General features: G+C 45.9%; 1 protein-coding gene across 3 annotated transcripts in view; it reads left to right on the forward strand.

The window, feature by feature from the left end:
* The window catches only part of prkcz (protein kinase C zeta), a 105,283-nt gene that overhangs the window by 40,606 nt on the left and 47,585 nt on the right, over nt 1-17,092 (forward strand). Inside the window, exons 1-2 of one of the 3 annotated variants that reach the window (XM_023957085.1) lie at nt 9,556-9,684; nt 14,058-14,143. In XM_023957085.1, the coding sequence (XP_023812853.1) occupies nt 9,648-9,684; nt 14,058-14,143 (123 nt within the window). In that variant the 5' untranslated portion in view covers nt 9,556-9,647. Of the gene's footprint in view, nt 1-9,555; nt 9,685-12,877; nt 12,915-14,057; nt 14,144-17,092 lie in introns of those variants that run through there. The other 2 variants (XM_023957086.1, XM_023957084.1) reach the window with 2 other exon arrangements.

Consider the following 17,092-nt stretch of genomic DNA (forward strand, 5'->3'; position numbering starts at 1 on the left):
TTTGCCCCCACATGGCTGCAGACTTAACAGAGCAGGGAAGCTGTTGACAAAAATAGAACATTGTGAAAGTTCAACATTTCCTGTTCCTCACGTTAACCCTGGAGAGCCCACAGGGTCAAATGTGGCAGCTGTGTTTTTAATCTATATTTTAGTTTATCTTGTTTTATTTGTGTCTAGTTTTTCATTTTATTTTTCCTTTTTTATAATTGCTGCTACCCAAAATGAATAAAAAAAATTAACTTTAAAAGCCCAGAAGAAGAATGTTGGTGGCTCCCCGGGGTTTGAACATTGAACATTATATGAATAAATATGCGGCACTCAGACTAAAACTTTTCTGCTGAATTGTAAAAAATCCATGTTGGAAACTGATAATATAACAACCTGAGTGTTTAAATGGTCTCAGTTGGGGTCAGAGGTTACAGATTCATAAGGAAGACAGTCGTCCTCGCCCTTCACAAGCTGCCAGAGGTCATTGTTAAACAAGCTGGTGCTGTGTTGTGTTTAGTTTATGAAGTAGAGTTTTATAATATACTATAAATAATATAATATTATAAAGTTTGACCTCAGAAGCAGCGGCCCACACATACCTGACATTAAGCAGCCGATCAGACCCAGAGTTGACCCGTTTTCTGCTGAGAACAGTAAAAGTATTGATGAGATTGAATGGATTTAAAAACTAAAAAACTCCTGATATGGTGGGTCTATATGATAGAATGTGCCATGACAAAGAAGACACTGTATTTGTCAGGAACAGACGTAGCTTCTGTGAAGGATCATCAGTCACTGATCTAAAGGCTGTTTCATGAAAATGAATGGAACTTTTAAAAATGAAGTTAATCTATTTTCAAGAGAGAAAAACCAACGCATGTTTTTGTCTTCTTAATGAATTATAACCATGTGACTACGCTGAGTTATTGTTGTTCTGGTTAAATATGAATAATTAAACCCGACCAGATTTAGCTGTGTGTCAGAGGAAGCTGTTTTCTGAACTGCCTGATCATTTGTCCGTTAGGGAGGAATAATGGGTCAGAAGTCTGAGGCCATGGTAACGCATCAGTGTCAGCACACAGGTGCCATTCATTCCATTCTCTACAAGTCTGGTCAAAAACCCCTCAGAGAGTTGATTTATTTTTACTGACGTTGTAGTTAAACTCAAAGAAGCCAAAATCTGAGAAGCAGCATTTTTGTTTTGTGTAAACATTTGTTGTTTTCCTGACAAAAATGCATGTTTTAGTGAAACATCTGTTCTCTATGGTTTCTGCAGAACAGTAGAAATATTGATGACACTGAATGGATTTAAAAAAACAACAACTCCTGAAACAGATTTTCAGAAGCTTCAAACACTTCAGTGGTTTGTAACAGAATGATCGCCTACATCCACAGTTTAATGCTTATCCAGGGAAATAGGGTTTGAAGCTTTGATTTGCTGAAAACTGACCCTGATTTCAAGAAACCACGTACGACAGGACAGGAAGCATGTGGTGGAGTCGCTCCGGTGATGCAACAGTGGCACAGAGGGATTGTGGGAGCAGCAGCAGCTGGTGGAACTGTGTCATGTTTCTAGGTCCTCCTCTGAGAAGTTTTCATGAGCCTCATTTCAGCTCTCATGCCTTCTCCTCCTCCTTTTTTGCAGTTTTTTTATTAAATGAACGTTTTAGGTCCTCTTGCTTGGATTTCTTTATGCTTTACGTTCATTTTTCACTTGTCTTTATTTTATTTCTGCATTGATAATGTAAGTTTAGAAACTAAGGTGGGGCTTTGTTAAGTCCTGAATAGATTGCAGGATGTTTGGAGGACGAGGCGGGACCATCAGCTTCTGTGTTGTTGGTGTTCAGGCTTCAGAGGCTGATCAGTGTCAGACCTAAATCTCAGCTGAGACGCTGAGCAAAGCCAGTGTGGTGCAGAGCGTGTGCGTCTCGTCCTGCCTGTTTGCTGTGGGAGCAGCTGGACCGTCATCGTGAGCGCCGGCAGGACGAGCGGCGCCGCTTCAGAACCCCACACCCCCAGCTGGGCTCTGGACTAAACCAGGCGGTCTCACCTGTGTGACCCACTGATGACTGCAGCATTTTGAGGACATGGACTTGTGTGAACCAGGATCACAGCAGCCTCGTACCCCCCCCCCCCCCCCCCCCATCCTAACGGTGTAGCTGCTAACAGGCTAACATGCTAACACAGAAGTGCAGCTCTGAGGCTTTCAATGGCGCCTTTGTGGGGACGGTGTTAACTGTGCCACAGCACAGCGCCATTGTTCTGCTGTAACACTGCGAGCTTTCTGCAGCAGAGTGCTAAACAGGCAGCCCCCCACCCCCACCCCCGGACAGCTGGAGGTTTGTTTGACTCTATTTTTGACTTAAACCTGTCTTTTATTGAGCCATTTTGCTGAAACTCACAGATTTGATCATAGAAAAGCCGTCCTGAACTAGAATAGGAGTTTCTGCGTTTGGTCTTCCTGTTGGGCATGGGGGGGTCAGTCTGGTCCTGTCAAGTGAACTCTGTTCTGACCCCACGACTCTGTACAGATGAGGAGGGGCTGCACTGCACTCCACCACCTGCCACCTCACTGTGAGTCTGAGAGCGATGATGCTCCCATGTTTGACTTTCTTCTACAAGGATCTACATCACGCTATTCTTAAGCCTTTCAGTCAACTAAATCCATGCGAATGATAAAATTACCTTTGGCGCACTAAAGAATGCTTTTTAATGAAATATGAGTTTGTTTTCACGGCCAATTTAGCTACCTGGAAGTAAGAAGACTCCGCCTTTCTTTCCTTCTTTCCTCATCCTAGATCCGCCTTCAGCAGCGTGTCTCCTTATCGCCCACGGAAACAAACATCAGAACTTTTGCAAATATTATGAATGCAAATATTGTGCATATTATATCAAAGCATTTAGCTGATGAATGCTAGCTCCATGCAGAAAGTGGGAGCGTGCTTGTTAGCCTGGGGACGGTGCTGGCAGGGCAGAATCTTCCTGGAAGGGGCTGTTCCTCACTTTGTGACATCACAATGGGAGACCCCCCCTTGTTTTTTTGGATTGGGAGGGGCTGGTGCTCAGAGAGCAGGTTTTTAGAGGAATAATTGGAAATGCATGAATGGATCAAAATTCTACTTTAGGGTTGTTGTTTTCTAAACAGGTTTTTATCTGGATCTTCTGTCTGTGACGTGACGATCAAAACCCCCCATGGCAGACGGGCAGAGAGCAGCTGCAGACGCAGACATCGGCACCACAGGCTGCCTGTCATATCTAGTATAGCCTAGCCTAGTATGGTATAGTATAGTAGAGTATAGTATAGTAGAGTACCTTTTTCAGTCATTCTGGATCCTTTGAGAGGGTTCAGAGAACCTGATCTGAAGTCAGAATTCTGATTCTGGTCTCAGTCGGGCCGTTGATGCTCCTGTTTCTCCTCGTTGTTCTGACACATCAAAGTGTTTTGTTTCAGAGCTGCTCAGCCTGCAGATGGTTCATCACTGAATCTCTGCAGTCGTCCTACAATAAATATGTCATTGAGGGTGGGGCAGCCTTGTGGGCCTCGTGGGGGCCAAACTTGCACCCCTCATGCTTCATCAAACTTCCTCACCCCTGCAGAGATTGTTGGGCTGAAGGTCACCTTTATGGCTCCGGCGGGCAGCAGCTCAGTGTCTCTGTGAAAGAATTCTGTCCATCGTGCAGCTCTGGAGCTGAGTGAAGACATGAGACTGTGGAGCTGAGCTTCCACATCATGGAGGGGGGACATGCGTCCACATCATGGAGGGGGGACATGCGTCCACATCGTGGAGACATTGTGTTGTGTGCTGAAATAGCGTCATGTTCTGATGATAAGCGTTAAAAGCAGAAGCTCATTGTTCAGTAGATGCTCTGAATGGAATTTAACCCCCCCCCCCCCATGTTAAAAAATACAAGCACACTGCTTTAATCACAGACTGTGGTGAAAATAGAAAACACACTTCTTTATATGAGGGATGTTAAACCAGTGTGTGTGTGTGTGGGGGGTGTGTGTGTGGGGGATTTCTGATTATAGATGATGTGAGGCGGGACAGGATGGACTTGGAGGAGTTCTGATCCAGCAGGTCCAGGACTCCAGCTGGTGTTTGGTCCTCTCTGTCTCTGAGCTTTGAATTCATGGAGCTAAAGGTCAACAGAAGCTGAAGCAGCAGGACTTTGAGCCTCTGTGATTCCTGATTTCCCAGGAGTCATTGCTGCTCTCGGTTTCATGGGTGTCTCATCACAGGGCTGTAGGTGTGAGCTGTGTTCCCGTTGGGGGGGGGGGGGGGGGGGGGGTTGCTCAGGCGTGTTATTAGCCAACATTATTGGAACATTTTCACACTCTTCCTCCATGTGAGGACGTTCCTCCTTCATGGATGGGAAGTCTTCTCAAACAACGCCATTAACCATTTCCTGGCTTCAGGCTTGGATGGAAAACTCCTGAAAGATCTGCAGTGACCAGTGGTTTCACTGGAGGAGTCAAGATCTGGTCTCTTCTGTCCAAAACCTCCTAAAGCAGCAAGAGAGTCTCCCAGCCTGAGAAAGCAAAGAAGCAGCATTTCTGTGCTGCTCTCAAACAGAAGAGTGTTGAAGAGGCTCTGGAGCTTCAGACGTCCACAGCTCACGCTTCACCCTGAAACGTGGAAACAGGTCAAGCATTCGCTAAGCCAAACTAAACACCAATGTTAATGCATTCTATCAGTCTACTGAAAACATTTGGACTGGAAGACGTTACTGTTTCCATGGTAACCAGGTCACACATCATAAACAGTTCTCTCTGCCTTTAGGATCCTAATGTTAGAATGATGAAGCCGTGCTGCTGCAGTCTGTGTCTCTGCAACATTCTGCTGAAACTACATGGGGGGGTGGACTTTTCCTTCATGGTTCCTTCAAAATATACAGCCGTCCACTTATGCATTTAGCCCCCACACCAATGTATAGAGATGCTGCTTGAACTAAACAACGGAGGGTCTCCTCTTTAGTTTGGAGTCACAGCGTCTGTTACCAACCAGAGTGCCACTTCTGGACTCCTCTGAACCCCGTCCCTCTACAAAACGGTCCCTGTAAATAGAATCGGTCCTCAAATGTGTTCAGAGGGAGGTCAGAACAGCCTTACAGTTGCTGTGAAACCTGCTGGCTTCCAGTTCGGTTCTGGTTCTCAGGCTGCTCAGTAGTAGTGCCTAAAGCTTCATCTCAGCTTCCTGACCCTCAAGCTGCTGTCGTTTTCTGTCATCTTGGGGAGAATAACAGGAACATGTCAAAGATCAGCAACAACAGGGGTGTGACTGAAATCACTGTGGGGAAAAGCGCTCCACGGACGCCATGTGTGCTGCAGTGTCAGCATTTTATCTTGAAGCTTTGTGTCTTTATTGGAACTAACCATGTGTTTTTAGTTTGAAGCTCGTCAGTTTTGCATCATCAGATGCAGACACTGACGTGGCTTCAGCTGCAGAACCTGCAGACCTGGAACAGGAAGTAGGAGCAGCGGGTTTGATCGGCGATAAACTGCTTTGAGTTTTTGAAGAGAACAAATGAAATGTAACTGAAGCCAGCTTCTTCTTCAGTTCCTGGTTTGGAAGTAAACCTTTAAGTAACGTGGCGGTTGTCTTATCCACCCAAATGTGGGTCACCCCCCCGATAAAAACCCTGACAAACTAATCCTCTTCTCACAAATCTACAAAGAGGTGATCCCAGCTTTAAGACAGGAGGATATTTGACTGAAAACTCCCCCCGCATGTCTTCCTTCAGTGCTGCTCTGCTGGGGGTGGGGGGTCATGAGCTTACAGTGAGCTCAATTATCCAGTGAAAGCAGGTTTCTCTTCTGGGGGGGTTTCCCTCCAGGGGGATGATGTTTGTCTGAACTGGGTCTTTGCATCTTGGCCTCAGCGACTGTCGCCCCGCTCCTGAGCCCCTGCAGTGAATGTTGTTGGCCCGGAGCACATCTGCAATGAGGGGCACACAACAAAAGGCCGGCTCTTCTGTAACCTCCTTCTGGGAGGTCACGCCGGCTGGTACAGTCAGGCCGTCCAACAATGCCGTGTTTTCTGCTCTAAGCTGCTAAATGCAGTCCTGCTGTCCTGGTTTAGGAGGCCTCCCTGGTGGTGTCTCTCTATCGTCTCTGTGTCCTTTCTTTGGCCCATACTGTTTCATCTACACTCCTGTTCTGGGCCCCCCCTTCATGCATGACGAGGTCACCTTGTAGTTATTTCAACCTGCTGTACAGCTCTTGCTACAATCCCTGTAACCTTACAGAACCGGACGCAGGAGCAGGTAGAAGGTAAAAGGTGCAACAAGAGGCTGAAGCTGATGGTTTATTCCTGACCCAGTTAGGCTGCAGGACTGAGGTGAGCCTGGAAGGTCACCGGGGTGCATGAAGGTCACCAGGGTGCATGAAGGTCACCGCAAGGCTGCAGGACTGCAGTGATGCTGCTGAGAGGCAGCTGGATCCCACTGAGGCTGCTTGGTTTGCTTTTCTTGGTTATGAACTTCTTTTTACAATCTAAGACTATAGTTGACCTTCCATGTTAACATTTCAGACAGTTGCAGGGTTCTTCATGTGGACAGAGCTTCAGCGTTCTCTCTGGAAACAACATTTTTCTTTTTCCTGAGCAGAACATGAAGAGACAAACAACAGGATTGTCTTCATATCTTAACCTGTCAGTAGTTGTGGGTGGATCAGCCCCCTCGCTGTAACTATGAGAGGAACTGTGAGTTTCCTTCTTGGGGGGCAGCAGCTGCCTCTCTCTGCTGACCCCCACGCTGAGTTTGAAGGTGTTGATCCAAAGTGGAGGAGCTGCTGGCTAAAGCTGATAGAGGGGACATGTCAGATAAGAGTGCGTCCAGCCGGAGGCGCCGTCACGTTCAGGAATGCAGAAACTGCTGCTGCAGCCTGCAGGCAGGAAGAGTCCATCTCTGCTGGAGGGGGGCGGTGTGCCTCTAGCCCCCCTCATGCGTCTAGACGGTGCAGCCCGGATGCTTTGTGGTCTGACAGAGATCGCTGACGTGTTGGGAGGCCTTGCTGTATCACTGCTATTATGGGATGGATTATCCCACACCTTTCTGCAGGATGATGATCGATCCATCTATCAGATTATTGGAAGTGCTGTTTGAGGGTGAACTGCAGGATGCATGCTGAGACCAAAGGTGAACACTCCCATCCTCATACTCTGATCATGATTCTTGATCATTTTCTGAATAGTCTGAACTCTTTTGGGAGGATCTCACTTTCCCTTTACAGCGTAATTGAAACAGATTCATCATCAAGTATTGGAAAAAGTCTTTGTTAACAAAGAAGATCCAACAGTTTAATTTCCTTTTCCACGATTTACAGTGAAATGTTTGTCTTCAGTTTGGTCAAAGAAACTTTTAGAGTTCCACCTTTTCAGGGTTGGACTCTGACGAACGTCCTTCAACTTTTGTTCTTCTGAGTGTCATCTCACAACAATCCTGCAGTGTTGGAGCCAGGAGGCATTCAAATCCTCCTACTTTCCATGAGTCAAAGCCTTTCCTTCTCTCTGGAATGAACTGGATAAAACAGACAAAAGGATATTAGATCCAGACTGTTTGGAGCAGAGGACTGAGGCTCAGGGACTTTGTTGTTCCAGAGCTTTGTTCAGTAGAAGTTCACTGTAAACTGCTGTCTTTGTGTGTGGAGGAGGTGAAACACGTATGAACTACAACGGCATGTCAGTGAGGACAGTGTCTTCCTGTAAAGTTTGACCCTGAACATTGACATTGCTTCACAGCGTCAGTCACAGTGTTGCTGCACATTCAGGGTGTGACAGATGCAGATTTTAGTCCAAACTTCTACCTTCTGCCAATCAGCTGATGTGATCAATCAGCTGATGTGATCGATCAGCTGATGTGATCAATCAGCTGATGTGATCAGCTGGGTTCATGGTTGAAACAGGGAAGTCGTCTCTTCCGTGTGAACTTTGATCCAGACTTTCTTGGAAGATTTGGATGGGAATGATGGAAATGGACCATCAGAGGAGGTTTGGAGATGTGGAGGGGGTGACACTCCACTCCTCCACAGTGAGGCATCATGGGTGAGTCCATCCAGAGGAGGTCACAGCAGGACACCCTGCAGGTGGTGGAGCGGGTCGGTGGGCTGCCGTCTGATCTGCGGGGACTCCGAAGGTGTTGGTTTTGTTTAGGACAAACTCTTGTTGACTAACGGGTGTGTTGCTTGTTTTGATCCTGCAGCTCCTCTCAGTTCAGCCGTTGTCATGGTTACAAACCACAACCAGAACTGTGGGTGTGAGAGTTGATGTTTGAAGTCCTTCTGATTAGTCTGGGGGAGGCTTACCTTGTTCCATGCTGCATTCAGGAGATGCACGTAAATGTGAAAACTGCAGCAGACGTTTGTTCGGATGTTTCTCTTAAGGCTGGGCGATAAAACGAAAAGTAGCGATATAACTTTTCTCGATACAAACATGAGTCTATATAACACGGACCGCCCTTTAAGACGTGGTGGATAAATACAACAAGATGAGTTCATAGGACATGAATAAAACGGTATTTCATAAATACCAGAACAGAACTGAATCCACTGTTTTAGCAGCGTCTTTGTGGCGCTACAGAGCCGATGTTCCTCCAAAAACGGTCACTTGTCAGATGTTGTTTCCCTAATGAGAGCGTCAGCTTTAATGTCAATGATAGAAAGTAACAATAATCAAAAACATGAAAGTTTTCAGGCTGTTTTTGTTATGATTTAATATAAAATGTGATCACCTGGAAGCAGAATTAGGAAATCTAGTGTTAATCTGTTCTTGTTTTCTCAGCATGTTTGAATTGGAGTTTATAGTTAGATGACAATAAAGACGTCTTCAAACCAGTTATAAAATACTATTATGCAGTTACATTTTCTTTAAAAAAATTCAGAAGGTATTTCTGTTTGAATAATGTTATAATTTGGCCAGTAAAAAATATGTTTAGCTGGTAGATTTTGTTTAATCAGACGGCCAACATGGTCGGTGACTCAAAACTTTTATTTCTGCCTCTGTGTGGAGTTATTACAGTTATTTAAAATCTGACATAAAACAGAGTAATGTGCTGCAAATGGTGCAGAAGTCATCTTCCTTCTAAAACTGGAAACAGCATTAACCTGTTTTATCAGCTGAAGCAGATCCACCAATCATGTTCAATGTCACTGAAGGAAACCAGGATTATCCAGAAATAACAAGGAAATAAACATTTAGATCTAAACAACCTGCTGAGGATGACACATGTCTATCAGAGCAGAGTGTATACATTTGACAAATGTAGTTATCTGGTTTATATTGTGATATTATAGCCTGATATGAATAAAACATATAGTGATATCTAATTCTATACCTCCCAGCCCTATGGTGTGGTTGTCATCAGGATGTGCTCCTGCTGCACTGCAGCTAAAAATACTCTCAGGTTTATTTATGGTTCACTCGACTGGGAGCCACTGTGGCCCTCGTGTGGTTTCAGGGTCTCACTGCAGCTGCACTCGTGGTTCTGGGACGGGGAGGAGGGAATGAAGGCAAAGTCAGCTGAGAGGGGGGAGCGACATGAGAGGAGGTTCTTCTTGGAAGCACGAGGAGGGGGAGGAAGGTAGAATGGACAGGAGAGGAGCAGAAGAGGAGCAGCAGATCATTGTGAGATCCAGAGGATGAAGGAGTCGTTCATCTGGAGGGATGCTGTTCACGCTGCTCGTCTACTTCAGGGTCAAAGGTAGGGGTCATGTCAGGTCAGCTGAAGGGAGGGCATGTGAAGCTTGGATCTGGTGGGAGCAGGACAGGAGCAGAGCTGAGGAGTCTTCCTCCTCCTCCTGGTGACAGCAAACAGAGAGGAGGAGTGAGGAGCAGCCACAAGCCTTTCTGAGGCATTTGTGCCTCTGGTGGGTTTGGATGAGGTCTTTGAGCTCGCTCTCCGTTCTGCTGGGACTGGGCTCCTGCGTTAAACCTGCATCCACCGGTAAACCATTAGCTGCGTGTCCCTCCTGCTCTAAGAATGAGGTGGATGGATGCAGAAAATACCCCGAGGCTCCCGGGTGCCGCTGTCCCTCAGCTGAGTCAGGGGAAGAGGATCGGCTGAAAGGAATGCGTGGAGAAACCAGGCAGCTGTGCATCAGAACATGCAGCTCCAATCTGGACCAATTTAAAATGCTTCTGATCAAAGTGTTTTAGGTTTTTTAACGTCTGTGTTGAGAGAAGTTACTCTGCATTCTGGTTGAAATGTGATTTGGGAATCGTTGCTGAATGAGACGTATTTACTACAGTATTTCATCACTATGTGGAGCAGGAAGTCAGACTGATGTCACATGTTACAGTAGAGGTGTGGAGCCAGGTGAGCCTTTTACTGAAAGTTCTTAATGTTCCTAATAAATATCTGGACGACAGGTGAACTAGAGCGACAGCGGGCTAAAGAAGAGCTTTTCCTCTGAGCTCATGGCGTTGAAGCTGCAGAGCTTCTGGTTTTCACTGACAAACACAGGCAGAGGATTCCTGTCCTCACCATTCCCATGAAACCAATTCATCAAACTTTTCAAACTTCTCTCCTCTTAGGATGTTGCAGGACATTTGTCTATTTTAGGATTCCACGGTTACAGTTTTATGGACTCCATGAGGATTTATCAAACTTCTAAAGGGAGCTAATGCAAAGAAAAACATGTAATGAACCAGAGATGATGAGAATGAATGATTTCTCAGTTGGTAAGGGCCGTCAGAACCCAGCTGTGATGGTGCTTAGATGCTGAGGTGTGTCACATCCCCCCCCGTTCAGAATGAACTGGATTCTTTGGGAAAGAATCACTCGACTGCTCCCATTAAATCCAGGCTAAACCCACAACAAGCATTCTCTCTTTAGAAGAAACATCCCATGATGCACCTTGACAGAAAAGTTCCCACAGTGCACTGCTTCTTGAGGGGGAGGGGGAGGTGCAGGAGTCCCTGCTGGACAGCAGGTTGAGAGTCTTATCTGTTACCATGGAGACGTCCAGCAGGAATGACTCACCCGTATGTGACTCGTCCTCAGTCCCACCCACTCCTCTGGCCCCATGATGCCCGGAGGCTGGGTGTGGGGGGGTTGCTCCTGCTGCCTGTATCCCTGCCTTCAGGCTGCAGTTTCCTGTCTAACGTGAAGCTAAACATCCCACACTTATCTGACCCCCCACCCCAGACTCTTCCAGACTGGCTCTGACCTGGTGGGAGAAAGCAGCTCCTTTAAGCCAAAGATGGTGTCATGTGTCACAGTAGGCTTTGATGATGTTCTTCATCTTCATCCGAGTAGCTCAGGTCCTTTAAATGCCTCCAGCTCACAGAGGTTTCTTCATATTCTGTTTTGATATTCCTCCAGAAAACATAAATGTTCATAAAAACTGGAAGCTTGTGGTTTCAAAGTTCAGTTCCTCTCAGATCTGCTCCTGATGCTTTAAAAGTTTGTCTGTCCAAACCTCTAGAGAGATTTCATTGCATGAGTGACTAGCAGCAGAATCTAAGTCAGTTGGAAGCTCACTTTATGATGATAATGTTTTGGAATCAGATTTAAACTCTCTACATGTAACCAAATTCAAAACAAACAGATTTGAAATGATCCTTCTTCTGCATCTGGGATCCAGACTCTGACCCAAAACTCCAGCCTCAAAACTTCCATTTAAACCTCAGAGATCAAGACTTGAAGAAGCTGAAGATAGTCTGATCAAATCTGCAAACATCCAGTGATCAGCCTTCAAATTAGACGCTGAGCCATGCTGCAGGTTGGATCAGAGGACAAGAACAGAGCATCATGGTCCACAACTCTCCCTGTGGATCACTGAGGCCTTTTATCTTTGTGGTTTTGGTTTTTTGTTCTTCCTGCAGCTGGCAGCATTGACTATACAAGAAAACTGGACTGAGTGACTCCTCCCCCCTCAGAGTCCAAACAGGAAGTACCTGGAAGTAACAGCTGTAATCAGTCATTCTACTGGTCAGAAGAACCATTCTGGATCTGATAACCTGTTTTAACATCTTCTTGATGATCCTCATTTTGTTTAGAAAAATATGTCTTTATTGGAAGTTATTTAAGACTGACTGGCCAATCAGACGCCTCAATAAAAACATGTGGTGCCTGCTGGCCCCCACCACAAACATTTGAAATGTTCGATTGACAGATTCCCCGGAAGGGGTGTGGCCTTCCGATAGGCTCACTCCTCATTGGAATCAGCAGTTGCCATAGAAACGTTGACTCAGACCGACTTGGACCAATCACTGCTCACTGATGTTGCCTGGCTGAGGACATCAGTAAACATGGCGGCGTCCATATTGAGGCAAAATGGCGACTGAATTGGCTTCACTTGGATGGAGAGGCAAGTAGAGCATTTTCTATGGTGACTATGGGTCACACACTGATCCAGTTCTCCTACAGTTACTGACCAGCATCAGTAAAACATCCTGAGTTCAGAAGAACCAGATGGAGGATGAGACTTTATTGGGCTGTTGCTCATCTCCATCCTGACGTCAGTCTGTCAGGTGCAGCGCTGCAAGAACACATTTGTTTTTGTTGTTGATGGTCAGTAAGGCTATTTTCCAACTGATAGTATTTTTAAATCCAAATGCCACGCCCTGAATGAGAAAACTGTAGTTTAAACTTATGAGATGAAGTTCTTAAAAGTTGACATTTGTTCCTGCTCTGCTCCAAACATGGCCGCCTGCCTGCATGTGACTCTGCAGTGATGTACTTGGCTTCGGCTTTGCTGTACTTACCTGTAGATCTTATTGCACCTGTGATGTGTGGCTTGGATGCAGACCAAAACAGAAACATCCGTGTTTCATTTGAATATTTTGTGTTTTTTTCCCATGTTTTTTGTTTTATTTTTCTTAAGAACCACTAACAGGCTGGGCATTAACCTCATCTTCTCATTAAAAACCATAACATGACCTGCAATTAAAGAGGAAAAGTCACAATGTGTCCATGTTGTAGACATGGTTTGTATCTGTTATATTTATGTGTTTTATCGCCAGTTTGGTTTGTTTTTTCTACTTTATCCACAAACATTACTGACCTTACTCCGAACAACGGAAGCCCAAGAAGCCCCTGATTTTCCTAAAAAGAAATCCTCCTGAACAGCAAATTTGAAATAATTGAATGAATTTATTTTCCCGCCCTTCCTGAGGGACACTTTTTCATCATCGCAGATCTGATGTCCAGCATGTTCTCTGCCAGTCGGTCCATCCAATCACAAACCTTTCCGGTAGATGGTTTCCTCTCCACATCCTGTTCATAGTGTGGAGGGCTGGGCTGCCATGGCAACAGGCGCGATGAAAACAGAAGTTGTTGGAGGGGGCTGTCACACCCTTCAGCAGAGGACAGAGGGGGGGGCAGCAGATACACAATGATCGAGTCAAGTGAGCCGAGTTGTTACTGACTGACATGACACACCTGATCCAGGTGAGGAGGACCTCTGGTTTGGTTTATGAAGACTCTGTGTTTGGTCCTTCAGTAGTTTAGAAGATTCAAAGAGCCACTCTAACGAGAATGGTGTTTTAGTGTTTTGAACATGTTCTTCTGATGAAGGAGGACATAGATTAAGAAAATTAAGATTAAAACTGCATTACTGGGTTTTTCTTCATTCAGTTTGTTCTGAAATCTCTGTTGTAGGAAGCTGTTAGCAGTGACATAAGGGCTACAGTCGGCAGGTTACAAGCTTCCTGCTCTGCTCCATTCTGATCATCCTGCAGACAAACACATCCATGAACGTCTTTGTTTCCTGGTCTGAGCTGGAATCTGGATCTAATCTGCACGGGTGGATAGCGACCATATTGCTCGCCATTTTTGTTTCACCCCTACTGTTAGCTTGGGTTACAAGTGGCTGTAAGCTAGCTAGAGAGAGCGTAAACAAAGGGATGATGGGAAATGAGTGCTGGTTTACTACGACATAAAATAATCCTAATTAAAGACCACTGGAACGCTTCGAAGATAAACCAGAAGATGATCAAAGTGGGACGAGATTGAATGAGAAAAATGAAGGGAGGGGTTAAAGGAGGGAGGGTGTGGTGGAAGCCCCCCCCCCCCCCCCCCCATCCATTTTGGCCTCAGCGATCTTCACAAGCGTCTTTTTTCTCTTCCAGAATCGATCTATCGCCGCGGAGCCAGAAGATGGAGGAAGCTCTACCGGGTCAACGGACATCTTTTCCAGGCCAAGCGCTTTAACAGGGTGAGTGTCTCAGTGAGACTCTACCAGTTCTTCTGGAACGTCTTCATTCATTGGGAATATTTCCTTTGAGGGGTTCAGAGGAAGGAACCGGATCAGGTTGTCTTTGAATGAAGTCAGCAGATGGACTTCTCCAGGCCTGCTCTTTCAGTAAACCCTCTTAGAGTCCCTGATGATGGAATCTGATCTCCAGCAGCTCCGGCCTTCAGCCTCTCAGCATGTCTCTCTGTTTTGGTGTAAAGTCCGTCTGCTTGGTTGGAGGGGCTTCTGTCAGACCTGGGCTTGATGCTCAGCCTGATGTCTGCTGGTTCATCTCCAACGTTCTTGGGCAGACGTAGACCTAAAGCCTTTTATTAACCTCCTCCAGAGAGAAGAAGACCTTCTGATGAAAGCTCACTCCATTTGGGGTCTTTGCCTTGAAGATTAAATTGATGAACCAAACATGAGGTCACATGACCACCGGGCCTCTGAAGACCTTCACATGGCCCAGCGTCTGTTGGAGCATGCTCAGAAAGGCGGCTCTAGAGCTGTGGATTGGTTGAGTTGAGGTTAAAGCAAACCAGTTTAGAACAAGATTGTTTCCAGAAGAAGACAGAGTTCACTGATTACACAAGGAAATGAACATTTAAATCAGATGATCTGTGATATGAACCAGGGTGGAAGAAAGAAGAAGGGATTTGGGAATATCTCTTCTGGATGGTCAGATGAGGCTGAACTTGGAGGATTCATTTGTTTTTCGGTGCTGACCATGAGAGGTCCTCAGAGGCCTTTGGGTCGTGTTGGGACTTAGCTCTGGACGTCTCTGACCTCGTGCTGGAGCGATACAGACTGTCTTTCTATACTTCATTCCTGAGCCCCCCCCCTCGCTGCATACGTCACATGCTGTGATCATTTGCACTGATAACCAAAAGACGTCCAGAGCTCTGAATTATTTTGTTCTTCTGACTGTTCAGTTTGTAAATCAGTTTCCTACTGTTATAAGATGCTGATGAACCCAGGAGCAGAAGAGGCGGAGCCTCTGAGAGCCAGAGAGCTGTGATTGGACCGCCGTGCATTGATCATCTAAGAATCTGGACTGAACCTTATTGATTGGGCTCTGTCGGATGAGCTGGAGTTTCAGAGTCCTTCCTCCTAGGCGTCATGAACTGTCTCATCTTCCACGTGCACGCGTTTGTCCAGGGATCTGTGCACTGCTGCTGAATTATAAAGGTCTGGATTTGATGCATAGTTCACGCTGTCCCAGAGATGTGCACATCTGTGCACGTGTTCAAGCAGCGTCTAAAAGCTGGAACTCCTGCAGTCAGATCAGACTCCTCTCTGTCTGCCTTCACCACTACATGAGACGGAGCCTGAAAGCAGATTTGTCTTCAGCTTCAAACGGGATTTTTGAATCCCTGGCAGTCTGTGTTTCAGTCTGGGGGGGGTCTCTCTGCTCTTGTTGCCATGCCAGCTTCCAGCCTGCTGCTCTATGCGGCTCCCAGCACATAAAGAAGAGAAGTAGGTCAGATTTCTGCCTCTTTCTCCAATCCCTCCTTCTCCTCCTCTCAGTCTCCACACCTTCATCGTCATTCCTCTTCCTTCCATCTCCCCCTGCTGCTCCAGTGTAGAGCGCCACCCTGTGGAGGGACTGAACCAGCAATGTTTGCTCATCTGCCGAGGCGTTTGTCCCTTAAGCAAATGGATGCTAGTTTTCTGAGATGATCAAGGGTCCTTGTTTCCATGGTTTCATATTCCTGCAGTTTGTAACTGTAATGACTGCAGCAATAGGAGGTCCAGCTAAAAGCTAAGTCACTGTAACTTTATGACAGTGATCAGAGCCCAGCGAAGCTCAACATGTGCTTTTATTTTGAAAATATCACTAAGACATAAAGTGAGTCTTTAGGAAAATAATAAAAAAGAGCTCACTATCTCTTTAATATTGAAGATAAGACTTTATTGATACCGGGAGGGAAATTTAGTTGTTACAGCAGCCAAACAAGAAATATAAGACTTGGGAAAATAAATATCAAGAGAAAAGACAAAAGTAGTGGTGGAAAATGGTGGTAAAAGTACACGTCCTAAAAGAGCCAGAAAACTAGTCTCGTGATTTACACATCCATAGGTGTGTAATGTTACTGAAGTAAAGGAAGAGAAGAAAAAAAATAGTTACATTTTGTACTAAACAGTAGCAGAAATGAGTCAAAAACACAACGAAGACGGAGCTGCCGGAACAGGCTGATGATTTATGAAGGCCTTTTTCAGGTATCATCCAACAGAAAGTGTGTTTTTACGTGACTTTCGGCGCATGAAGAAACAGTTGGATGTTAGAAATGAGTTTAGGATGAGAATGTCCGTGAAGATCGTCCTTCATCAGCTCAGGATTCTGTTCTTCAGGGCGGCTGGATTGTGATCATCCGCTCATCCAAGCGCCTCTTCGGTCTGTAGAAACTTCTCCTGCTTCGCCGTCATGCGCCAGCTGACCTGACGGACAGAATCATGAGAAATTGTAGCCGATTGAGACTACAGACAAAACGGGCTGGGAGGGGGGACGCCTGCAGGCCTGGAGGACACCTGTCCGTCCATCCTGATTCCAGGTTTCCCAGGTTTCCCTGCTCTGCTGATTTCTGGGATCTTGTCATCTGATCATGAGTTGTGACATACAGATTTTTAGCTGAAAGTTGTTCCTGTAAAGACACAAACTGTGAAGTCTTTAAAGCTGGCCTGACGAATGAAGCTGAAACACTGAAGCGTTCCCATGGCAACAGAGCTGGGACTCCCTTGGGAGGTGTTGTGGTGATGAGTTCTTGGTCTGCAGGGATGCTGAGCTGCAGACAAAATGTCCTGTGATCCAGAAATAGCACGAGCTTAAGAGTGAGGTCCCTGGAGACGCTGTTCTGTAACAAGGTGACTCTTCAGCATCAGGACGGCATCAAAAACGTTTCTCTGAACTAGATCCTAAAACTACGCTGCACC

The sequence above is a fragment of the Oryzias latipes genome, chromosome 7, assembly GCF_002234675.1.
Source record: "Oryzias latipes chromosome 7, ASM223467v1".
NCBI lineage: Eukaryota > Metazoa > Chordata > Actinopteri > Beloniformes > Adrianichthyidae > Oryzias > Oryzias latipes.